Source organism: Heteronotia binoei, chromosome 10, assembly GCF_032191835.1.
Source record: "Heteronotia binoei isolate CCM8104 ecotype False Entrance Well chromosome 10, APGP_CSIRO_Hbin_v1, whole genome shotgun sequence".
Classification (NCBI taxonomy): domain Eukaryota; kingdom Metazoa; phylum Chordata; class Lepidosauria; order Squamata; family Gekkonidae; genus Heteronotia; species Heteronotia binoei.
The window spans coordinates 52024851-52051590 of NC_083232.1; the positions used below are offsets into that span (position 1 = coordinate 52024851).

The 26740-nt window shown below is 44.0% G+C and overlaps 1 protein-coding gene across 4 annotated transcripts in view; it reads left to right on the forward strand.

Annotated features, from left to right (window-relative positions):
- HDAC9 (histone deacetylase 9) overlaps positions 1 to 26740 on the forward strand; it is a 689984-nt gene that overhangs the window by 599138 nt on the left and 64106 nt on the right. For all 4 annotated transcript variants that reach the window (XM_060248614.1, XM_060248615.1, XM_060248617.1 and 1 more), the window contains one exon: positions 12950 to 13068. In XM_060248614.1, the coding sequence (XP_060104597.1) occupies positions 12950 to 13068 (119 nt within the window). The remainder of the gene's footprint in view (positions 1 to 12949; positions 13069 to 26740) is intronic.

Genomic DNA, 26740 nt, shown 5'->3' on the forward strand with positions numbered 1-26740 from the left:
TTCCTGAAATAATTTACTTGAAAACTGGTCCTGATCCAAAATGAAAAAGATCCTCAGTTCTGAGAAATGTGTATCTCACTCTAAACTTGTGATCTGCCTGCTTGATAAGGATCAGATGTAAAATATAATTTAGAATTCCTTAAATTTAGATGAACTGTAATTTCAGAGTTGAATATTTTATTATGGTCCTTAAAGCACAAACTGCATTTTTTTCACTCTTGTATTTCCATATATTCTGGATTGTATATCTGAATTTACATCCTCTTTGTGTTATTAAAGGTATCCTGCTCCAGAACTACAGGAAAGATTCCATGTGCTAGCAGAGCCCTCCATATCCATCTATTACATTTTTAGTACACCTTTCTTCTAAACTACTCAGTATTCTCTCCTCCAACACCTTCATGACGCAGATCATGCTGAGCCAGTGTGATCAGCTCAAGGCCATGTCACAGCATTTAGAGAGCCAGTTTGGTGTAGTGGTTAAGTGCACAGACTCTAGTCTAGAGAACCAGGTTTGATTCCCCACTTCTTCACATGTACCTGCTGAGTGACCTTGGGTCAATCACAGTTCTTGAAAGAGCTGCTCTCAAGACCAGTTCTTGAAAGAGCTCTCTCAGCCCCATCTACCTCACAGGGTGGGGAAGGGAAAATTGATTGTAAGCCACTCTGAGACTCCGAGTGAAGGGCAGGGTATAAATCCAGTCTCTTCCTCCTCCTCCTCTTCTTCTTCTCAAAACTGTATTGTTCTTATAGATCTAAGAAACTCTATAAACCAAAATACGTAAACGATGTATATACACACTACCCTATACCCAACCATGGTCTCTATTGTGTATATTTTTTCTCTAAGTTTTACAAATAGATATACAAACTAGATATATTGGGAAATCTGCAAATATTTTTAAACATTAGATCAGGACTATACTATAGGTGTTTCATGCTTTTTCTTTTTTCTTCTCGCCTTTCTTTTATTTCAAGCAGTTCTAGAGAAACACAGTTTTCATGTTACCTCATTATCTGTTCATTTTGTGGATCTTTCTCTTTCATTTTTTAAAACCTTTTTAAAAGAGAACTTTGGAGGCACTGCTCCTGCACTGTAAATTTCCAAGATATGAAAACAAAAATAAAAGGATGATCACTACCAATTCATCTGCCTTACCTCCCCTGTATTAAAGTATTATTCTAATCAGATGAAAGCCAAAAAGAAACAGGTGGGAAAATACCTCTATAGTGCTCCTTCCCTATTAGCAAAAAATGATCTGGTGCTATTGTTACAGTATATGTGCTGTGCCTCCAGTAATCAAAGCACAGTAACCTTTACAAAAGCTCTGTCTGGTAGACCAGTGTTATTCCCCCATATTGCAGGGGATCTCTGCAAATGTTTACAGGGATTGTTCCCCAAGAGCTCTCAGATAAGTGGACAGCAGGGCTATAGGAAAGGTGTTTTATTATCAAAAGAATAAAGAGCAATCATACATACAAAGCACAGTGGTGGAACACACTCACTAACTAAGAGGAAAATAAAAAGGGAGTAGTGGGGGGGAAATGACTGGAAAAGGTGATATTTAACAAGTCTTGGAAGATAAGGTCTGCAGAAGTCAGCAAGACAAAAGGCCTGCATTTCCTGGAGAGAAAGAGAAAGCCCACAAGCAAACTTGTGGGATGTGATGTTTGGCACCAAGGGAACAAACACTCTTCACTGGGCAGAATGTATCCAGTTATAGGAAAAATGGACCCTGGGGTGGTCTAACTTATGTTCTCCTAAAACAATATCATGATTAGTTTTTCAGTGGTAAAACAGTGTGTTGAGAGAAGCTTGATGGCTTTCCCGGAAATAGACAAAGACCTGAAGAAACTCATGACAGCATGAGCTTAGCTAAGGGTTTGTGATGTACTAGTTTGTTGTAATCTGAAAATGTTAATGTTCTTGTGATGTCCCTTGAATACAGGATGGGAGAGGCTATCACACTGTAATTAATTAAGGTGAATTAGTAAGTGAAAGCAAGACCAGGTGTGGGAGAGATTGTCCCCCCAGTCGGAATGATGAGGCACACACAGGAGTTGGGTTTAAATCAGGGCCACTTTATTAACAGTTCTATAATGGCATGGGGCAATCAACGACAGGACCAGCCCAAGGTATTACCATACCCTGCCTGGTCCTGTGTAGGGCGAGCCACCCTGTTCCTGGCAAGAGCCGTTTCCACGGCTACTGCTGAGCAGCTGAGTCAGGGTCGTCCTCCCTAGCCTGGCCTCCTAACCAAAGAAGCCCACAAAGACGAGGGCACCCAAGAGGCTGGCCATCACGACAGAGAGCCGTACAGCCCAGCTGCTGATCTGGCCAGCCTCATGCCCCAAATGGGGGAGGATCCTGAGTGCTCACCAATATGTGAAATGCCCCACCTAACTTCTGCCAGCGCCAAGCCTCAGCTTAGGTGCTCAAGCCCCACTGGGTGGCCTAAAGCTGCCCGTAACCCTCTCTGGAGGTCAGCTAAAAAGGCCCTGTTACCCAACTCAGACAGGTGCCTGGTGAACTTGGATTCCTGGGTGTTCCAAATAGACCCCCATCCTTCCTTCCAGTGCCTTCCGCATGGCCTGTTGGCCTTACGTCTGGCCCATTCCACCCCGGCCAGGTTGAAGGCCACACGGCAAACCCACCAGGGCAACATGGCCAACCATAGAATGAGCACTCCTGGTCCCCTGCTCTGAATGACCTGTAAATCCTCCACTGCCTGTAGCGAAAGGGCCTTCCCTTTTAAGAGGCCCAGGTCATTCCCTCCGAGGTAGACCAGGATATGCAGTGGAGGGCCGACCCTCCCCTGGAACAAGAGCGGCAGCAGCCCGGCCCAATGAAAGCCATGGCATTCCTGCCACTCTACCACAGCCCATTCACTCAGCCCCAGCTGCGACCCAATAGCAGACCTCCAGGCTTGATGGGCCACCCAGAATATCATGCTGTGTCCAGTAATGAGAATCCTCCGTCTCTCCTGCCGTGCCACGGCACCTGCGAAGAAAGAACAGTTAAAGCAGGTAACAACAACCCAACAAGGGCTAACAACCTGTGCATAACCACTCACTGGTTGTCCAATGGGTGTATATACGATCGGTAGGCAGACAACCGTCAACGACTAACCCGCTGAATCACCTGGCCCGGGAATCCCATAGTCGCAGCCGTAGAAGCCGCGCCAATGCAGAAGGAATGGGTGCCAAACTTGACCCCCTCAAACACCAGCTTTGCCAAGGCCTTTGTGGTGACCATCCAAAACTGGTATTTCATTAATGGCAGTCCGTTACTGTGCTGAAATAGAGACCCTTCGCCATCACCCTGAATTTGCATGTACTGTTGGAGGGTTTGCACCAGGGAAAGCTCCTTCTGGTCGCATGAGCCCAAGACTAGCACAGAACCCTCTTGTCTCTGGTTTGTCTTTGATTGCTGAACCCGAACCGTGACCTGGTCACTGGCAAACTTCACGTCACCGGCCCGTAGTGCCCTCCCTGACCAGTCACCCCGAGACTGGACCACTAGTTTGCTAACGCGCAGGTCCCAAAAAAATGCTGTCAGTGAGGCCGCGTGGAAAAGCACAGCCTCAAAACGCATTGTACATACATCGTGCCAACAGCTCTGGAGTCCCTTAAGGACTGTAGGGGAGATGGGTTGCCTAGAGTCCACTCTAGGGCCCTGCTCACTCCTCCACCCCTCCAACATTTTCTGCAGACAGAAATCTCCAGTGCTTTCTGTAAATCCCTGTGCCTTATTGGCAAAGGCCAAGGCTGCCAACTGGCCCCTTAAAGATTTTACAGCCAGCTCCCTACCTTTCAAATGCATGCAATACTGCATCAGGTGTGGGACCAGAATGAGCCAGCAATCATGCAGCCCTACCTGTATTTTAAACTGGCAGAATTGAGCAGCTGCCCGACCATATGAGTGCCTTGTGCTAGGGGCTAACGCTAACTGGATTGCCCTATTCACCTCAGCGTGCCAAGAAGCCACAGATCCTTGGGCATCAGTGCAGGCTTGGGGTCTGCCTCTGGTGCCAAGAGACGAAACCGCTCCATCTGTTGGCGAGATAGAGTGTTCGCCACTTCATTAGACACACCAGGAATGTGCTTGGCCATGAACAGTATGTTGAATCTCAAGCACTCTACAGTAAATGCCCTAACCAAGAACATGACTGGCTTGGACCTTGATGACAGGGTGTTGATCACATAAACGACTGCCATGTTATTGGACAAAAAGTGGACCACATGGTCAGCCAACTGGGCCCCCCATAGTTGAACTGCAACGACCATGGGGAAAAATTCCAGGAACGTGAGGTTCCTACACAGCCCAATGTCAGACCACTCCCTAGGCCACTCCGCCGCACACCAGTGTCCATGGAAATACACCCCGAAACCAACTGAACCTTCCGCATCCGTGGTGACCTGGAGGTCCGCCTCAATTCTCATATCATCCCTCCAAAAGGAGACGCCATTAAAGGACTCCAAAAACTTTCCCCAGACCTCCAGGTCAGGCCGCATGCCCCTAGTCAGGTGCATTTGGTGGTGAGGCAGCTGCAGGGCACCCATGGCATCACATAGGCACCATAAGAAAGCCCTACACGGGGCCACCACCTTGCAAGGAAAGTTAAAGTGGCCCACAATTTGCTGCAACTCCAGCAGTGATACCTTCTGCCTTCTCCTCAAAATTGAAAGCTTGGACTTAAGGCCCAGGACCTTATCCACAGGCAGCCGTGAAGTCTGCTGCATAGTGTCTAACTCAATCCCAAGGAAGGTCAGCACTGAGGTGGGACCTTCCATCTTTTCATGAGCCAAGGGGACACCCAGTTCCCCCATGAGCTCAACAAACGCAGCCAGGAGACGGGCACACTGTCCCGACCCTGCGGGGCCCGTGAACGGAAAGTCATCTAAATAATGAACCATGTCCTGGGACCCCGTCTTGTGCCGGAGGACCCACTCCAAAAAGGTACTGAAATGCTCAAAGACCGCACACGACACAGAACATCCCATAGGGAGGGCTCTGTCCATGTAGTACTGGCCCTCGAACACGAAGCAGTTCCCAGCAGCTTGAAATCCCCCAGGTGAACCGAAAGCAGCCGAAATGCAGACTTGATGTCGCAGTTTGCCATTTCTGCACCAGCTCCTCAACAGCGGACCACCTTGACAGCCTGGTCAAAGGATGTGTATCGCACAGAACAAAGGTACTCTGGCATCATTCACTGATCCCCCTTTTGGGTATGACAGGTGGTGAATCAAATGAATTTCACCAACAGCCTTCTTGGGGACCACACCTAACAGCGAAACCCGCAGGTTAGGTATGGGTGGAGCAGCAAAAGGGCCCAGCACTCCGCACACTCTTTGGCAATTTTTTCCCTGACCACTTTCTCCATTCCTAAGACAGAACGCAGGCTTGGTGCCATAACAGGGCCCCTAGGGCCCTGAAAAGGAATTCTAAACCCAAACTTAAAACCCTCCATTAGTAGACCCTGTCGGCCATCCAGGGGTACTCAGACAGGAGGAGCTCAAGCACTCTCAGTCGTATGGGACAGGGCCCCTTTACTAGTGTGCTGCGGGCTGCTTGCCACCTCCCTTGGACTTTTTTTTGCTGCACGCAAAGAAGGTGTGTGCCCCACCGCAAAGCGGGCATTCATGCTTGTACTTACAAGCCTTTCTAGTGCATACCCCCTGTGACATGTCCTTCCAGCATAGCAGTTGGGGTTGAACCGACTGCCCCGCCGAGGTGCAGGTTCCCTGGGTGGACGTCTGTTTGCTAACCAGATGGCCACTGTCTGACCTGTCGCCAGCGTTGGGCTTAGCTGGTGACATCAGCTGTAGTCAAAGCTGCTGGTTGATCTGGTCCCATGGCATGAGGGGGTTAAGTGCTGCTCTCGTGCGGAACTCCTTGTCATACTGCAGCCAGGCAGCACCCAAGAAGTCCATATATACCTTGTAAACTATATCTAAATACTGGAATAGCTGAGCTGCCCGTAGAGGCTGTGCCTGGGCTATTACCCAAGCATAAATCAAAAAACCAGGCAGCCAATTGGCCCAGTTCCAGTCCACCTTTTTTTGCTTCAGCTTCTCCTTATCCTTATCGTCTAGCTCCTCCTTATCCTTTTTCTCCAATTTGCGATAAAGGAGGCCAAAGACGTCTACAAATTCACCCCTTAATATCTTCTCCCATGTGGCCACTGTGAGGTGGTCCCCTAATGGCATGGCAGTGTCACCAAATGACTGAAGCTGAAAAGGTACCGCCACATAAGGGGTCGGAGGAAAACCCCATAACCCCCATGCATGATAAGGCCACCCTGACTGTGGCTGCTCCTGGGGGTGCTGTCCCCATGGAAGTGCCCCACTGGATCCTTGCTATGAGAAGCCGCATCCCGACAGGACTCACCCATTAAGGTGCCCAGGCAAAGGACCAGGGCTCCATGCATAAAACTGGCCCATCCCAGCAGGGGTGTCTGCCCTAGCAGCACTGGGCTGCATAAGCATGAAACCCGCTCCACTCTGCCCAGGCGCTCCCATGACCACCCCAGCCATGCTCGGCTGACTTGTGGGGGCCGCTAGCCAATGCCCCCACGGCCACATTCCAGTTTGCTGTGTTGCGCTGACCCTATCTTCAGCATCCGCTGGTGTCACTGCAACCACCACTGCCACTCTGCCTGCTGACCTGTCTGGCCCTGCCCGCATACTACGGGAAATGTTCCTCGCTCCGGATGTCCCCTTGTCGCCTTCCAGCAATTCAAGCTCCTCATCATCATCCTTGGGTTCCCCATTGGGCTTTTCCTGTAAAGCAGAAAGCCTGGCCAGAACCTCTTTTTCAAATGACTGGGTTGAAGAGCGGGCTGCTTTCTGACCCCTGGCAATATTGGCAGAGCCCGCCTCTATACCCTTATCCCTTTCCAGGGCCGTAAGCTGGTCAATAATGGCCTGCCTGGTGGCAGCCTCCTCCTCCTCCCCAGAGGGGTTTGCAACTGATCCCTGCTTGCTCGGTCTACATAGGGGCTGCTTGCCCTTGGGAGGGCCTTGGCCCTTCTTAGGGGCCATGCTATCAAGTGGTAGGGCACCTGAATCACCCTAGTAAAAGAAAAAAGAGGGGGAGGCCTGCACCCCTTCAAAGCCAACTGCCTGCACCCCTTCAAAGGAGATGGGGGGGTGGATGTTTTGCCCCCACCGAGAACCACAGTGGGTGGGCCCCCTAAGGCTCTGAGGGGGGGTGTGGAAGGCACCCTTCAGAGGCCCTAGTCAACCGCCGGCCCCAGCAGGCAAGCCCTACAGCCTTCCAGAAGCCGCCCGACATCTCCCTTGCCACTGTCCAATGCCACCACCGCTCAGGCCCTGCTACACAAACCACTCGCCTTCGGATCACCCCAGCTGCCTCACACTGCACCGCAGCCGCTCGACTGTCTTGCGACCCCTGCGCCACCACACAGGTCGGAATGGGGAGGACGCTAAAGCACGTCCTTCCCCGCCGAGATCCGAAAGAGCACTGCATGTTCTTGGGCGTGGTTGGTGCTATATAAGCCCCCAGCGTTCCACCCTCTGCCGATCCCCGGATGGGCGGGAAGGCTGCGTTAGCCTCCCCTCCTTCCTGGGAGGCAATAACGGCCCCCAGCCTTAGCTGTTGATGCGGCACAGCCAGGAGGAGGCCAGATTCTCAGGAAACCTATTGTTGATTGAGATGGAGTATCTGTTTTTAGGGTGGCGGTGGGGAGATCAATTAGCAAGTCAGCTGCCCTGAGTCTCCTACTCAAAATAGTTTTCCAAACTTGTCTCTGACCTGCATCCATTTTGTTTGTTTGTGATTTTGGGGGTGACATTTAAAGAGGGATGTCTCATTTCAAACTGCCCTTCCACACGAGGGGTCTGACTGCTACCATGCATAAGAACTTGTTCTTAAAGCATACATAATAACTTGGCATGAAATGGCTCAACGTCATTGTCAAACATGGAAAGGTTTTAAAAACAGGCTCTTTGAAACCAACTGCTCATTGTTTGGTGGTTTTTCCCTCACAACTAAAATAATTGTCAAAAATGTAACTTTCCTTAGAGTTCCATTTACTGCTTTTTCACCTTTGTAGACTATAGGAACACCAAAAGGTATTATTGGGTTTTTTAAATTGGCAATTAGATTGCTATAGTTAGGGATGCCAGCCTCCAGGTGGGACCTGGAGATCCCCTGGAATTACAATTCTTCTCCAGACTACAGAGATCCATCCCCCCTGAGAAAATGGATGTTCTGGAGGGTGTAGTCTATGGCATTGTACCTCATTAAGGTCCCTGTCCTCCCCAAACTCCATCCTGGATCTGGATCTGGCAATACTTCCCCCTGCCAGTGGTTGGAAGGACCTGGCAACCCTAGATATAGCACAATGACAACATGACCTTTTGCCAGCTTTCATTAAATAACCGCTCTTATATCTCCACAAAATGAAAAGAGCTAGAGATAGTGGGCGATTTCCCACACAGCTTACCGAGGAGTGAAGTCCCTCCTCACAGCGCAGCGTCTGCTCGGATTTCCCACCAACTGCTCCGCGGATTCAGGAAGTGCCGCACGTTTTGCGTCTCAAATGGAAATCGCTAAAACCCTAGTTTACGTTAGCAATGCAAAAGGTCCGGCACTTCATGAATCTGCAGAGCATTTGGTGGGAAATCTGAGCAGACGCTGCGCAGTGAGGAGGGACTTCGCTCCTCGGTAAGCTGTGTGGGAAATCACCCAGTGTGTTATACTTCTAACCTTACAGTGATAGGTCAGTTTCCATTTTTTAAAAAAGTCATAAGAGTCCTCCAGTGGTGATAGGATAAGATGGTAGCAATGGAGGGCTAAGGCAAAGTATGTGGCAGGAAAACTTCTTTGCAGATACTGGAGGGTCACTGTCTTTGCATTTGTAGCAGGGAAACTAAGTGTAAAAAGCTAATAACAAGCAACCACTGTGATTTATGGCTATTATTTTGTATAGTTAATGAGAATACAAATGGTTCTTTCATATTATGTAGATAACAGGAAAATATCACAACTAATAATGTGATCCTGTATCGCAAAATTTAGAAGAGGTAACAAATAAGTTTAAATAACACAGCATTGCCCTTTTATATAATACTAATATTCCATTCAGCTACATGGTGTCTCTAGTGTTATAATGACTATTGGTAGTTTTTGGGAGATAATTTCTGAGGAAGATCTACCATGAATATAATTATAGAATGGGGGGGGGGGACTTGTCTTGACTATAGTATGTGCAAAAAAGATCATGGAGTACACTGAAATGAGTCAGCAGTGTGATGTGGTAGCTAAAAAGACAAATGCAATTTTGGGCTGCATCAATAGAAGTATAATGTGCAGATCTCATGAAGTGATGATATCACTTTACTCTGCTCAGATTAGACCTCACCTAGAGTATTGTGTTCCGTTTTGGGCACCACAATTTAAGAAGGATACAGACAAGCTGGAATGTGTTCAGAGAAGGGCAATGAAGATGGTGAGGGGGCCAAGTCCAATGAAGAAAGGTTGAAGGAGCTGGGTAAGTTTAGCCTGGAGAGGAGACAACTGAGAGGTGATATGATCACCCTCTTCAAGTACTTGAAGGGTTGTCATATAGAGGATGGTGTGGAGTTGTTTTCTGTTGCCCCAGAAGGTCAGACCAATGAGTTGAAATTAAACCAAAAGAGTTTTGGGCTCAACATTAGGAAGAACTTCCTGAGAGTGGTTCTTTAGTGGAACTGGCTTCCTCATAAAGTGGTGGTTTCTCCTTTGGAGGTTTTAAACCGAGGCTAGATGGCCATCTGACAGCAATGCTGATTCTGTGAATTAGGCAGATCATGAGGAGGAGTGCAGGCAGGGTTGCATCAGTTCTCTTGGCCCTTTCTTACATGCCCAGGGAACTACTGCCCAGGGAAATACTGATGCCACTTTGGAGTCAGTCAGCAATTTTTCTCCTGGCCAGTTTGGCCACGGAACCTGGAATTTTGTTTTGTTTTCTGCCATCTTCTGGGCATGGACATTGGTCATTGTGTGTGTGTGTGTGGGGGGGGGAAGGTACTTGTGAATTCCCTGCACTGGGCAAGGGGTTGGACTAGATGACCCTGGAGGTCCTTTCCAACTCTATGATTCTATGAATAACATTTGAGGAAGATCAACTGTGAAATGGGCTTACATCTAGATGCTCATCAACTTACTACAACTTATTACAGATATCACAAGGATGGGATTTTTCTACATTTTGTGATACGGGATCACATTATTAGTTGTGATATTTTTCTGTTATCTATGTAGTATGTAAGGACCATTTGTATTCTTATTAACTATTAAAAAATAGTAGCCATAAATCACAGTGATTCCTTGTTATTAGATTTATATATGCAGCAGTGAGACTACTTGAAAAGCCATTAATGTGTGGAAGCAATAGGACTTCCTTCTATTTCTTTGGTAGCATCCTCACCCAGATGAATTTCTACAAATCTTGTGACAGAGGCAGATTCTTAGGAGCGTCTCTTCCATGTGTTGTAAACCCACAAAAGCTTGAAGAAAAGAATTAAAAGGAGTAAGGGTGGAGAAGGCAGAGTACCAAGTGAATGAAGTTTCTTTTTAAAAAGAAAAAAGAAACACCCTCTAATGTCTTGCATCTTACATTCATACAGTTAGAGAGGGGTGGATCACATACTTAATATTTTCTCAGTGACTGTTTCCAACTGGAAACCATCCCATGACTTTTTCGCAGACAGCAGGATAACCCAGACTGAATGCATTAATGCTGGGGGGGAGGAGGGAGTGGGTCTTTTGTGAAGCTAAATTAATTTCTCCAGTTTCCCAAGTGTATGTTACTGTACCAGGGCAATGGGCTTAAAATACTTGGAGGAAGCAGTCCCCAAATGGCTGTAAGGTTCCTGGGTTTCATTGATGAGCCTTTCTGCTCGTATTCTAAAAAGTTAGCAGTGTGGGGAAGGCCTATCAGAATAAGGAAACTGTAGGCAGGCTATGACATAAAGACACAAAACATTATGCCACACACAAAGTCACAGAAACACATACATCTTTTTCACAGAAACTTCTCTTGAGTAAAGAGGTGGGGGTTGAATCATAGTAAAACTGTAATGTCATCTCTGTATTCATTTTTAATCTAAAGGAGTTTAACTGTGAGGTAGGACAACCCTTGGATCCGCTGCCTGGAGAATTATTACCTCTCTCTTTGATCTGCTGGCCATTCAGGAACTATCAGAGTTCTGTAATGTCCACTATTTTTTTTCTTAGGCTATTTCTTTGGAAATGCTCCAAGGTTGTTCTGTTGTGGGTTCTGTCTATGCATTTTCAATCATACCTGATGCATAAAGCCATAACATTTTTTTTAGGAATGCTTTGGAGTAACAGATTTGGACCAACACAGCTAGAACTATTAAAATCTGGATATCATCAGGGTCCATAACATCAGATTTATTAGGCTTAACATTAAAAAAAAAAAAAAAGATTAGGCACCCTGTAGATGGCATTCTGAAGTCTGGTAGATGCAGGCAGTATGTATGGATACAGACTATTGCAGTGTCCCCCTTAATTTGTCAGAGGTGGTAGTTACTTCTTTGGTCCTACTGAATAAGAACCATTATTGGATAAAATATGCAAGGTGGCATCATTTATTGTGTCTGTCTACACAGACACAATAAATGCGCAAACCTTTGAGTTCTTTTCAAATATCAGAAGGCTGATAAATGGTTGAATGTACTTCAGAAACCAGCACACCCAGATCAGTGTTCCCTCTAAGCTGAGTTAGTCTGAGCTAACTCACAGCTTTTTAAGCTTCTGGCTCATACATTTTTGTCTTAAATCAGGAAGGATGGCCCTAGGGACAAACTAATTTATGTAGTAGCCAAATCTCTCACTCACAACTTTAATGCCAGTAGCTCACAAAGTAGAATTTTTGCTCACAAGACTTCACAGTTTAGGGAAAACAATGATCCAAATACATTTTCAAAACAGATTGATTAAATATAAGATGCCACTTTGCCTAGCTGGATTGCTGATATTAATATGTTTGTTTCAGAATTAGTCATATCCTATTGTACAGTATTAATCACTGACCATATAAACATGGACTTGCAGTATGAATTATTTAAATTATGTGATTTTAATTGTCTTTGAAAGTAAACAAAATCTGAATGGCTAAATATAAACATCTGATCTCTCAAATATATTACTTCTAAACATATCATCAGGATGCAAACCCACAAAATACTAATTCAAATATTACTTGTTTAGATTGGCAATTTATTTTACATTGCTTTGAAATCTTTTTCATACCCATGAAAAATAAAATACTATCAAATAGGGTAATATGAAACCACAGAAAGGGAAGAGTTAATAAGTTAGGACTGGGGATGCAAATCCATGAAATTTCTTCCTGAAACCAGCAGGGGGTGCTGCTACTGGTTTGTGGTTGTCAAATTCCTGCTATGCATGACCTTAGAAAAAGCCTGACAACAGGGCCTGGCTTTGATTATGAGAATCCAGCCTTTCCCTCTATGAGGATAACCCCCCAGCATGATAAGCTTTTTTTAAAATGCTAAGAGGAGGGGATAAGTTTGGAAAGCAAACATCCCCCCCCCCAAAAAAAAAGTTTATAATTCAAATTTACACCAAGTTTGTACTAACTGGAGCAATCCAAGTTTCCACTGAGACCTCCGAGTTCTCTTTGTAATCCATTAGTCACTTCCCTGGAAGATTTGGTCTTTATGGGCAGCTGGGTAAAATAGGCCCAGATGTGACTGTAATGTTAGATGCTTTCACATGTACCTGCAAGTTATTGTTCTAAAATCCCTAGAAAGCAGAGGGCAGAAATTGAACAAGGAAGTAGACTTTGAAGAAGGATGGGATGCTGATCTGTTTCGAGAATGGAGACAAAATCTCATGATGTATTTCACAAAGCCTCAGATTCATTGCTGCTTGTCTATTTTTTCTCTTCAGGACCGTGATTATGCCTATTGCTTCTGAGTTCGAGCCAGACTTTGTCTTAGTATCAGCCGGCTTTGATGCTGTGGAAGGCCATGACCCTCCTCTAGGGGGATACAAAGTGACTGCAAAATGTATGTATCACATGTTTTTTTTAAAAAAATATCCTTCTATTGTTCTGGGCAGAGTTTGAATATGCTGGATTTCTTCTTTCTGCTGTAATCAGTGTGGTACAAAGTCACCATAGAAGTGCACAGATGGAAGAGTTCAATATGCATGGGGAACAACCAGTAACATTGAAAGTATAAAGAACGTAACAAATATATATTTTCCTTGCAATGCTGCCTCTGAGGAGCTCAGAACACTGCTCTTTTCTCTTCCATTTCATCCTCACAACAACCCTGCGAGACAAATTAGATTGGGTGTTTCTGATTGGCCCAAGGTCACCTAGAAAGCTTCCATGGCAGAGTAGGGAATCTGAATCACATGGATCCTGGCTGAACACTCTAACCACCACACTACACTGACCACATGGACTTTACAACTTTTGAATGTAGGCAGTGGTAGACTGGAAAGGGTGTCAGCTTGCCCAATGGCAAGTGGGCCCCTGATGAAGTGGGCCCCCTTAAGCATTAGATAATATGTTAAAAATGTTAATGACCTTTTAGTAGCTTGAAAATATAACAGACGGTCCAATATTATTATTGTAATGCAACTAAAATTTATGTTGTATTTAGGTTGCCAGCCTCCAGGTGGGGCCTGGGGATCTCTTGCTTTTACAACTAATCTCCGGTTAGCAGAGATCCACTCCCCTGGAGAAAATGCAATCTGTATTTACATTTAGTATCTACTGTATACTGCCAATAATATGTACAATTTATTTTGCAAAAGTTTTAATTGTACCTTTTTTCCTCTTACATATTTTTGAAAAAAATTATTTATAAAATAAAAATTAAATGATAGCCTTATAGTTATGGGTGGGCCCCCTATGTCTCCTGGCAACCAATATTTTTAGACCCAGTCCACCACTGGGAGGGTTGCCAAGTCTATGTTGGAAAATACTTGGAGACTTTGGGGGTGGATCTGGGAGAGGGTGGGGTTTGAGGAAGGGACGGGCCATTGAAAACTATCTAAACTGTGACAGCTCTTTAAAAACTCCATCCATTCAAATCTGCAAGAGCATTTTGGTTAAAACTTGCACATAACTTTAATAAGTAGAATATTTATAGAACACTTTCAGAATGTTCACAACACTTGACATGCATTAAATCATTGTGATGCTTACAAAAACAATCCTATAAGGTAGGTATTATTATTCTTTAGCAGATGCAAAGTTGAGGTTGAAACAATGTGTAGCATCATAGAATCATAGAGTTGGAAGGGACCTCCAGGGTAATCTATTCCAACCCCCTGCACATTCAGGAAATTCACAAATACCTCCCCCATGCACACTCCCAGTGACAATTGCTCCATGCCCAGAAGGCTACTTAGAGAGTGCACATCAGAGGTATCTCAAGTACTTATCTGTTGAATTCTCTGGACCTGGTACTACTGGGGAGCCATGAAAAAGTAGCAGAGTGCTCAAGGCTTTAATGCAGTTAAGCTGTGGCAACAGACTACAGAGTTACACAGAGTCAGCAATTAGTTCTAAGACTAATAAACAACTTTTATTAAAGAAAATACATGCTGGAGAGTGCAGGTGAGAGATAGGGGTAGATTACCTATTCTTGCTAACCAGATGGTATTAGATGCTGGCCACATGTCCAGCCTCCATGGTGCAAGATGGAGAGCTCATGCACTTTCTTTTTGTGCATGCAAGTGAGAAGGAGTGTGAGAGAGTAGAAACAGGGGAAATTGCCCCTAAGAGAAGCATCCTACTTCAAAGGAGAGAATCAGATAGCAGGAAGGAAAGGACGCTCTGTGTGTCCTGGCCTCTCTTATCTGGCTAAACTCTTTGGTGCCATCTTGACAAGTCTGAGACAGGAGACAGCGCAAAGTCTTCCAATTCCAACATTATCCATACTGTCATAGTATATTAATACTGTCATAGTATATTAATACATGCAACCTTGCAAGAATTATTATTATGAACTGGTAAACTTCCTCAATTGAGAAAAATCCATCTCTTGCTAGGTTTGTTTTCCCTATTTTCTTTCTAATCGTACACCATATTGGATTGCCCAGCCAATCCCTTTTTGTTGCTCATATAGAAGTTCTCAGAGATAATTAAAAATTAGCAGCTCTCTGAGTCTGGATGGCATACACCCAAAGGTTTTGTTGGTTTGTTTGCCATCAGGACACGGCTGACTTATGGCAACCCAATGGGGTTTTCAAGGCAAGAGATCTTCAGAAATGGTTTGCCTCTGCATAGGAACCCTGCTTAGCTTTTGGGATCTGATGAGATCAGGCTATCCAGGTCAGGGCAAAAGTTCTTAAGGAATTCAAATGTGCAATTGCTGATATTCTAACCTGTTTATGTAACTTGTTGCCAAAGTCAGCTTCCCTAACTGGAAAGTAATAAATGTGACATCACTTTAAACACATTGGGGAAAGTAGTGTGAATGATCAAATGAATAAATCACTTTCTCGGCTCCTGGCTATTTACGTACTGCTCAGCTCTTTTTAAGATTAATCTTTATAAGAAACTCCTTTAGGACATCTTCATCCCTGCTCAGTTTGGTGATTACAGGCACAACCTTCTTCTTGAACAGGTACAAGGTGGAAAGTAGCTTTGCCATTTGATAGAGTGGAGCACATGACTCTCTCATGCTTCTTTGGCAACAGGGAAGTGTTGCTAAGCACCTCTTTAAGGTGGCCACGCAAATTCCAAAGCAGAAGTGGAGGCCCATCTGTGGATCTGACATCTAGATAGTGGATGATGGACCCATAAGGGCTGGACTACTGCGACAACCAATAGAAAGTTCACTGGTGGCACCTAATTGGGTGCTTGCTCTTGACCAATGAACTGGCCTGGATCCTGGATACCTGAGTGAACTTTCAGGTTGAAATGGACCAAGGGGAGGCTCCAAAATGACAGTTGGGAAGAAGAATAGAGAGATTACTTGGGTGGGGAGATACTTAGGCGATTAGACTTATCTAAAAGGGTGACAATAGAGAGTCAAATCATGGTCTAGGTAACACCCAGTTTATACAAAGGAACTTGGCTCTAGCTGAAGATGGTCTTCCTCTTCTTCTGTCTTCTCCTTGGCACTAGTCTTTGTCTTGAGTTCCGTTGAACAAAGAAAGTGGCGGTTGGACGATTAACCACTACTGGGGTGGGTAGGTTGCTTGCAGGCACAGGTGACATCTGGTGTGTGCGTGAGCCGTCCGCTTCACTGGAATGGAGTCAAGCCTGGTAGGAAGATGGCTGCTTGTGGTGTTAGCCCTCCATGGTGGATTCCATGGTCAGAACTTCAAAACCGTTCGCCTGGATAGCTCCTGGCGGCGCAGTCTCTTCTGCTCCATGGCTGAGATGGACATCATACGGAATGACAGGAAGTCTTCCGTTCTCCTGGTGCTGGTCTAGAGTGCCGGTCTTGTACCGGTCTAGAGTGCCGGTCTTCTACCGGTCTAGATTGCCTTTGTAGCGTTATGGCTGCTAGTACTGCATAAGTCCCTTTTGCCCCTGAATAGGTTTACTCACACTCTCTGGCCAGACGTGTGTGAGTCACTTCTCCAGGTGCTCTGGCAACCAAGCTGGTGATCACGATGTTCTGTAAGGGGTTTTTTCCTCACAGTGGGGCAGTGATAAACAATGACCAGTTTTAAGGACTAACTTGATCTGTATAGGCAGGTTGGAGTCTCATAGCAGTCCCCTATGCCAAGTCCTTATATTCAACATGCCAGAAAGAAAACCTGTATGAAAGTGTGCGGGGCAGCCAGTTAACTATTATTCCATTGCCAATCTGTTAATAAATATTTCCTATTTTCTCTATTATGTGTCCTCAATCCAGAGTGTCAAGGCAATATCTAAACAAAATACAATCCATTGAAGAGGGTGTTTTTGAAAGCAGAGATTATTCTTCAACTATAATTCTTCAACGGATGTGTCTCCAGTCCAGGAAAAAACCACAGAAAATGTTTCATTGACTTATTTGGTCAGATTTAAAAAAATATATATTTTAAGGATGCGCAAACCGTTGGGATTTTAAACAACCTTTTTCCTGGCCTTTGAACCACAGTCTCCCATGCCAGATCACAATTTGCTTTTGGAAATCCCTACAGGCTCAAAAGTGAACGTAAGAGAAGCCATATGTGATCAGGCCAATGGCCCATCCAGTCCAACACTCTGTGGCTCTGTTCACACAGCTTGTTAAGTCTGTGTTAAACTGACCTGGTTCTGTTCTGGATATCTTTGTTCTGATATTATTGATTAGACAGCCATACTGCAATTCAAATCACTCCGTGGTGAAACCGTCTTCTGTGTCCACATGACAGCACCATGCAGTTCTTTTTTTGTTTCCCCCATAATTATGCACATAAGCGCATAATGCATATAAGCACATCATATGCATGTGCACATATGCGCATAGGTCAGAAAACATTATGTGGTTATGTGGTTATGCGCATATCACTAAGTAGTAAAAAAAATGGTGACCGTAAACAGGATATCTGATGCTCCTTTTGCTCTGGGACAGCCTTCAGACATCCAGAAGTTGGTTAATATCGCAGCAGAACTATCCAGATGGATAAAACTACGAGGTGAAACCGGACAACTAAAAAAAGGAGCGGGTAACAAAATAATCTGGTTTGGAGAAGGATTTTTTTTTTGGGGGGGGGGGGGGGGCGACAACGATTGACTACCGGGAGGCAGATGTTGCTGTCTGATCAGCCACTTTAAATCCAGTAGGAAACAGCTGTGACAATTGATTAAACTGTATGTCTGAACAGGCCCTGTACCACACAGTGGTCAAAAAACCCCAGGTGCCATCAGGAGATCCATCAGTGGAACCAGGACACTAGAAGCCCACCCACTGTTGCCCCCTCCCAGGCACCAAGAATGCAGAGCATCACTGCCCCAGACAGAGAGTTCCAACATTACACTGTGGTTAATAGGCACTGATGGACCACTGGTCCATATGTTTATTCAATCCCCTCTTGAAGCTGTCTATGCTTGTAGCCGCCACCATCTTTTGTGGCAGTGGATTTCATGCGTTAATCACCCTTTGGGTGAAGAGGTACTTCCTTTTATCCATTCTAATCTGAGTGCTCAGCAATTTCATTAAGTGCCCACGAGTTCTTGTATTGTGAGAAAGGGAGAAAAGTACTTTCTCTACCTTCTCTATTCCATGCATTATCTTGTAAACCTCTATCATGTCACCCCTCAATCATTGTTTCTTCAAGCTAAAGAGCCCGATGTGTTTTAACCTTTCTTCATAGGGAAAGTGTCCCAACCCTTTAATCATTCTAGTTGCCTTTTTCTGCACTTTTCCAATGCTATATCTTTTTTGAGGTGTGGTGACCCAAATTGTACACAGTACTCCAAATGAAGCCACACCATCAATTATACAGAGGCAATATGATACTGATTTGTTTTCAGTTCCCTTCCTAATAATTCCCAGCATAACGTTGGCCTTTTGTATTGCAGTTGCACACTGTCTCGGCATTTTCAGTGAGTTATCTACCACAACCCCAAGATCTCTCTCTCGGTCAGTCTCCATCAGTTCACACCCCATCAACTTGTGTTTTGACAAGTGTTTTGACAAGTGGCATGGGAGACTGCTATTTTGGAAACATTGGCCCAGTGTCCTCTTGGGCATATAGAACTGATAGTGCGGTCTTTTGGTCTTGGTCATTTGTCATAGCTCCCTGATTTGGATGGTATTAATTTCTCAGTGTGAGGGCTGCAGCTTTAAAAAATTTTTAATGTCAGACAGTTTTAGGAGTAAAATTGATCCTATATGTAATGATCAGCAAAAATTCATTGCATTGACCATTGCATTTCTAGCTCTCTACCATTTTCATTTAAGGCTGTAGGTGATGTCAAAAGGGATTCAGCTTTTTCAGAATTCATCCCAAATTCATCCCAAATAGCATCATAATGAGTAACACATATTAGGCTCATTTTAATTTTAATAGTTAATTTTAATAATCCACATGGAGGTTCTGCAAGAAAGGCAGCATATAAATGAAGTAAATAAAATATATGGAATCTCAGGTGGCAGCCTGCTTTGTACTTCTCTTTTATAGTCTCATTTCTGTACCACAATAATCTCAAATTTTAAAACACTGAATAAGTTTAATTGGCTATGATAGTAGTTTTATATTTGTGGTTCAATTTTGTTGACAGTGTTTCTCATTGACATTGTCATCATTTTACTTTTGTTCTAAAATTACTACTTTTTTGTTTTCCACTTTGAGATTCCATTAACTGGAATGTAGAGCATACAGTATTAATTTATTATATTTTATCCTAACACATAAAGACCCCTGCTGGATTAGACCATCTAGTCCAATATCTTGCGTAATCCAACATCCAGTTCCTCTAGAGGACCAACAACAGAGCATAGAGGCCAAGGCCTTCCCCTGATGTTGCCTCTTGGCACTGGTCTTCAGAAGTTTACTATCTCTGAATGTGAAAATTCCCTTTCGTCACTATTGCTAGTAGACAGTGACAGACCTCTCCTCCATGAATCGATCTAATCCTTTTTTACAGTGGTCTGTGCCTATATCCTCTGCCAACAAGTTCAGCATTCACTCACTCACTGAGTAAAGAAGCAATTCCTTTTGTTTCTCTTGAATCAACTGCCTGTCAACTTCATTTGATTTTCCTGAGTTCTAGTGTTTTGGGAAAGAGAAAAAATTCTCTACTTTCTCTGCTATGTACATAATTGTATAAATATCTATCAGAGAACTTGTCCCTTGAACATTTTGGTGCAAAATCTTTGGGGCACAAGCCACCCAAAGTCCCATGTATTTAACCTGGAAACATAAACGTGCTTAAATGCCTCCCCTTTAAACCCATGAGGGCTTCAAAGAGATTGTTGACTGGCTGGTGCCCTTTGGATTTGCTTTTATCATAAAATTCTCAAGAAGAGAAATGTTCATACTTAAAATTCTTTATTGTCAGGGGCAGCGGTTGAGCAATTAAATGGTAATTATCACAAAGATGGTAAACAGCAAAAGTGTCAAGGTAAACATGGGTGGTTTGGGGAGGCACTGCCTTCCATTAAAAAGGCTGAACCCAGGGACTTAACTGGAGCTTTGTCTCCTGCTTGTTCTTTATTTTCTCAAGGAAAGTATTTGGCACCATGGGGCAAAGAGGGAGGATCACTAGTAGTAAGGAAAGAGGTTCCTGCAAGCTTTTATTCAGAGGGTGCATCCATCAATGTGGCATCAAATTTCTACTTTCTGCTGCGCCCAGTGAGTGAAGTCACTATATGATAAATTGATTTTCAACTATAAGCAGTGTGGGCCTTTTCCTCTGATAAGTTTTGAAGTTGCAGTGTAGGTAAATTTAAAGGAAGAATCCTAAATTGCCTTCCCATCAATGTCAAAACTGATCTGCTGTCACTATGGCACTTACGAGGGGAAGAAAATTTGTGTTGATCCTCCCCTCCCACTATGGATCCCTAATGCAAGAAAAGCTGTACCATGCTAGGCAAAATCCCGCCCCCCCCCCCCCACAACCACCACCACTGTACCAAAAATGTTCTTTGGGGTTCAGTTACCTGCTGGAAAACATTTCAGACAAGTACAGTGGTGGTGGTTGTTGGGGGGGGGGGCGGGATTTTGCCTAGCATGGTACAGCTTTTCTTGCATTGTTTAGGAGCCAAACCTTTGCTCTATGACATTTTTGGCCAATTTGGAATAATGAAGGGAATCTGAGTGCCATTTTCTCAATAGAGATTGCTTCCTCTCAATTACTATTAGGCCTGGTAGAACGAGAAAAAAAGAGAGTTATCATGACTGTTTATATCAGAAAAACTACATGGGGCGGGAAAACAGCTAACTCTCTTTCTAGCCCCAATCTAAATTGCCCTCCCCTTTTAAGGTTACATATAAGACCATTATTGGATCCCCAATATAGCATGTAGATTCCCTCGTAAAATGCTTCATTGACATCTAGGTGGAGAACAAAGAAACAATCCAAATGAGAGTACCAACATCCTGATGGCAAGTTTACACGCTATAATAATCATAGGACAATCTTAATTATCACTTGATAAGATGAATGTGTGAATCTGCAGCTTTCACTTATTGTGTAATAGATCATTGCTTTGTATTAACACTTGAAGAGAGTTGAAGATAGCTGATCACATTCACAGGTTAGTGACAGGCTGTCAAGCAGACAAAAATTATAGCAGTGTGTAATCTCAGACAATGGGTGCTTTCACACACATTAAACAACACACTTTCAATCTACTTTCAATGCACTTTGCAACTGGATTTTACTGTATGAAACGGCAAAATCCACTTGCAAATGGTTGCTGAAGTGAATTGAAACTGCATTATTTAGCATATCTGAAAACACCTAATATGTATCATGTCACAAAAGATTTATAAGATCTGAAGAGAAACCAGAGCATGTATCATCTCATATTTTGAATGTATGCTTTTATTTAGAATGCATCATCTCCAGGGCTTTTTTGAGCAGGAACAAGCAGGAACACAGCTCCGACTGGCTTGGTGCCAGGGGGTGTGGCCTAATATGCAAATGAGTTCCTGCTGGGCTTTTTCTACAAAAAAACCCTTGATCATCTCAAATGGTATGTTTGACATAAAGAAGGATCTAAAGGCTCTTGTGTAGTAAATTGCTAGAGCCAACCTGTCCAAGCTGTGTTGGGAGGATACAGGACAAAGAGGGAGGCTTTTCAGGGAGAAATTATCCTTTCTCTCCTGTCTCTGGGAGGGATAGGAAACAAATAGTCAGTTTTGACAAGAAAGGCTTTTAAAAATACCAAAACAAAAAGGCCCAAACAATTGTTTCTCATTAGGACAGAAAATTAGAGTAAACCCAAATTGGATTATACTTTATTTTCTAAAAAATTCACATCCTTGCTACTTAAGGGAGATCTTAAGATCTTTATTTGTGGACTCTGCAAATAAACAAACAGTTACGGTATTTATTTATAGTGGGTAGTCCTGAACCCAGTAGGGAATTAGCAGACTTAGAGTTCATGGTTCCCTGCTGAACTATTTAGGGTTCTATGGATTGTTACCTCAAGTATGTTACAAAGCAAACACCTCTTATCTACAATGATATTCTCACACTACCATCTTGGCCATGGACTTCAAAAGCAGAATGCGGGGAGACTGGAGAGGCAATAAACCTTAATCTGACCGAGACCCTCCTGGTTAGGACAGACAATCTAAAAGTTAAGGCGCCTCTGGAGTCCGTTGTGGAGTGTTTAACCGCATGAGGTGATTACAGGCCATCTGTTTCAATGGTCTGCAAGTTAATCTTTTCTACATTCTCCTACTGTCAAGTTTCCTTCATTCTTAACTAGTGCCACCATTTGGGTTTCTTCATTAGTCAAGTGACTTTTTACCTCAACTGATTGACTAGGTTTAATTTGTAGAAAACAAAATAGTCTTCTTTAAAAAACAAAAACAAAACTCTTCTTAAGTATAGGAGAAATTAAAAGAAGATGGCAGGTATTTGGGTTGTGCTCACAGTTTTCTTTTGATTTCGACATTGTTTTCAGAAATCTTTTTTAAAGCTATGTTTTGCCTTACAGGCAATGAGCTTGCTTTGTCCAGGATACAGACCTGAAGTTAGTGATTTGAAAATTTCACTGTGTTGGTTTTCTCTTCACTCATACATGAAATACAATTTGTCCCTTGAGGTCCTCTTCATCCAACGGACATCTATAAACCACTAGAAATGTTATCATGTAGACAACAGTCCTACCACACCCTCAAAAGTTGTGAGAGGTTCAGAAGAACTTTTGGCACGGGTAGTATTTACTCAAGAGAAAAAGGATATTGGTTAAACATCCATTGATGTAAATAATTACTCTTGTGGTCAGGGAGTATTTTTAATTGTATGTTTTTTTCAAAGATCAGTTATGATGCTAGTGGACACTGACATTTACTGTTAAAAAACAACAGCAGCAACAGATAGCTTTTTAGAATGTTTAGTAAATTCAGTATGCTGCCAATTTTAATATTTCTTGTGGTTTTATTGGAACTTTGAAAAAGCAACAGCAATGTTCTTAATAAAAAGAACATGTTTTAAATGCCAAAACTTAATCTGACCTTTTATACACATCTATCCCCATTGGTGAACACTCACAAGGAACAATGGAATAACATGTTGTGAAGAATAAGAGATTGGATTTATACCCTGCCCTTTACTCAAAGTCTCAGGGTGGTTTGCAAACTCCTTTCCCTTCCCACAACAGAAATCCCGTGAGATAGATGGAGCTGAGAGAACTCTCCCTAGAACTGCTCTGGAGAGAACAGCTCTGAGAAAACTTGTGACTGACTCAAGGTCACATCAGCAGGTGCATGTGGAGGAGTGGGGGATGAAGTCTGGCTCTCCCAGATTAGAGTCTGCGCTCTTAGCCACTACACCAAATTGGTGTTACCAGCCTCCATGTGGGGCCTGGAGATTTCCTGGAATTACAGTTGATCTGTAGACTACAGAGATCAGTTCTTCTTAAGAAATGGCAGCTTTGGAGATGGCATCTATGGAGTTATCCAATGCTGAGGTCCCTCCCCTCTCCCAAATCTGCTTCCAATCCCAAATTCCCAAGAATTTCCCAACACAGTATTGGCATATCAAGCAGAAAGGATGTACAGTAGGGTTGCCAAATCTGGCCTGGAGATTTGGGCATGGAACTTGGAGTTAGAGGGAGGGTTTAGGAAGAGAAAGTACCATAGTGTCCATGCAACAAAGCAGCCATTTTCTCCAGGGGAACTGATCTTTGTAGTCTGGAAATGAGTTGTAATTCCAGGAGATCTCCAGTCTCCATCTGGAGGCTGGCAAGTCTGTGTGTGAGTTTTTCCCTTCCCAAATCCTCCCTTCCTTCTATTGGCTGAGGCTCCTCCTCCACCAGTCCTCTTGGGAAGGAAGGAAAGAGCCAGAGCTTCCTTTGCCCAGTTCCCTGGATCCCATGGGAGAAATACAAAGAAAGCATCTTTAAGAACAATAAGTGCTCATGGTTTAAGCATGTTTTTTTAATATAAAAATATTTAATTGTGTTTGTGTCCTTTATAACGTTTATATCTCTGCTACCTAATCTTAAATAGGTACACACATGGCCTCTGTCGGTGCCCAGGGCAAGCACCCCCCTCTGCCCTCCCCTAGATCCGGCCCTGTTGACACCCCTGCCCTAGCATGTCATGATGTATGACTGATCCAGGCAAAGTAAGCAAGAAACAGTTTATTAAAAGCAAAAAACAAACAAAAAACCCTGTAACAGTGAAGTAACTCAGAGAACAGTTGGACCCACAATACAATCAGATGGGGCAAAACACACAGAAATAAGTAAAATCTAGGGTTATCAGCTCTGGATTGGGAAATACTTGTAGATTTTGTGGGTGGAGCCTGGGGGAGGTGGGGTTTGGGGAGAGGAGGGATTTCTGCAGCATATAATGCCATAGAGTCCATCCTCCAAAGCAGCCATTTTTCCCAGGGGAACTAGGGATGTCAACCTGCAGGTGGGACCTGATCCCCCATAATGAGTTTATCTTTAGACTACAGATATCACTTTCCTTGGAGGAAGGGGATCCTTTGGAGGGTGAACTTTATGGCATTGTACCCCACTGAGGTCCCTGTCCTGCCCAGGCTCCATCTCCAAATTTCCAGGAGTTTCCCAACACAAATCTGAGTGACCTGGTAACCTTAAGAAAAATTGATCTTCATTGTCTGGAGATTTTTCAGGTACCACTTGGAGGCTGGCAGCCCTAAAAACAACAAATCTCCTTAATGTGATTGCCTTTTTTGGTTCCTTTTTTAGTGCTTCCAAGCTTCCCAATGTAGTGGGAGACCTTCAGCCAGCAGCTTCATTGTGTGGTAGGAAATCATTTCACTCTAATACTTCTGCCATAATTTTACCATAGTGTTTTTAGCAATGTCTAGCAATGTGACATCACTTCTGGCTTTTCCCAGAAGTGATCTCATGCCTCACAATGACAAGCACTCTACACCCATCCCCACCCGAAAGCTTTTGTCAGTTGTCAAACATGGCCTGGCAACCCATTCCTTACTCAATACCTGATCCTAGTTGGCCAGACTCATCCCCATCATGGGGTGAAGAATCAGGTCTCTCCAGAGAAGTCTCAACCCTGTTCAGCTTCAGGGAGTGGACACCATCTTCTGTCTGCAGTGGCTTAAATGCTTTCTGACCAAGCTCTACTTCCTCACCACTGATTCGCTTCTGCTTTTCCCTAATCTTAAGGCTTGAGGGCTAGTTGCAAATTATAGGCTGCTGAAAAAAGTATACAAAGAACTCAAGCTTTTGTAGAAGAGAGGCTTCCTGAGGCCTGCTAGTCACTTATTCTTCAGCCTTAGGCCTATGATTGACCATTTATGGTCAATTTCTGCACCAGGATTTCCATGGAGGGGAAGCCATTAATATTTGGTGAATTATTGTGCAGAAGAGTATTCCTTATGGTGTGTTCCAACCTCACTCTTAAAGTGCTGAGGCATGTTTTTGGTGACTTTGTGTGTGTTTTCATGTGTGTATACACACACATACACCATGCAACTATGTACTGGAAAGAGACTCTATGCAATCAGTTTTGCTTCTTCAGTACTTTAACTATTCTTGGCACTATATCATTGACAATAGGATAGTAGGCTTGCCAATCCCCAGGTCCCAGCGGGGGTTCTCCCACTTTCCCAGGCTCCTTCCCGCTCCCAGTCAGCTGGCCGGGGGGAAGCCCCGCCCCCACAGCCCCCATGTGCCTTTCCACTGCCGGAGGCTTCAGGCTTTGCTTGGAAAGGCTTCCTCTTGTGTCTGTAAGGCTGAATGGATGGTGTGTCTGTGTCTTCAAGACTGAATGGGGGCGGGGGGGGGGAGGGGGGTAAGCAGAAGAACATGGCTACTCCCAGTGGCTGTGGTTGCACAATCTTTTCAGAGGTTCTCTGCATAGGAAAGGTAAACTTGAACCTTTGGTTGCTCTGTGTTACTTTGAAGAAGTTGGAAGTTAAGCAACTTGTGAATAGAGTCATCGGGCGGGAGGGAAATGTCTGCTGGGCATTTCATTATTCCCTATGGAGATGGATTCTCATAGGGTATAATGGAGAATTGATCTGGGGGTATCTGGGGCTCTGGAGGGGCTGTGTTTTGAGGTAGAGACACTATATTTTCAGCGTAGCATCCAGTGCTTTTCCTCAAAACGCCCTCCATGTTTCAAAAAGATTGGAACAGGAGTCCCAAAAGAAGGTGCCCCTATCCTTCATTATTTCTAATGTAAGGAAGGCATTTAAAAGGTGTGTGGTTCCTTTAAATGTGATAGCCAGAACTCCCTTTGGAGTTCAATTGTGCTTGTCACAACTTTGCTTATGGCTCCACCCCCAGTGTCTCCTGGCTCCACCCTCAAAGTCCCCAGATATTTCTTGAATTGGACTTGGCAACCCTATAGGATAGTCAAGAAGCAAAACTAGTTATATTGAGTCACTGTCCAATGCATAGTGACACAATTATACACATTCAAATTCCATTGAAAGAAGTCACTCATTGTGTATGGGATCAATTGCTACATATGAGGTGAATTGATTAAATGATCCAGCAGAAAGCTGAGCCAAGAAACCCCCCTCAGTCAGCTCAGATCTGATCAGGGGAAGATATAATGATGGTGATAGGTTCACCCATCACTTCTTCCTGTACCACCACGGACTGTTTGAGCTGAGTG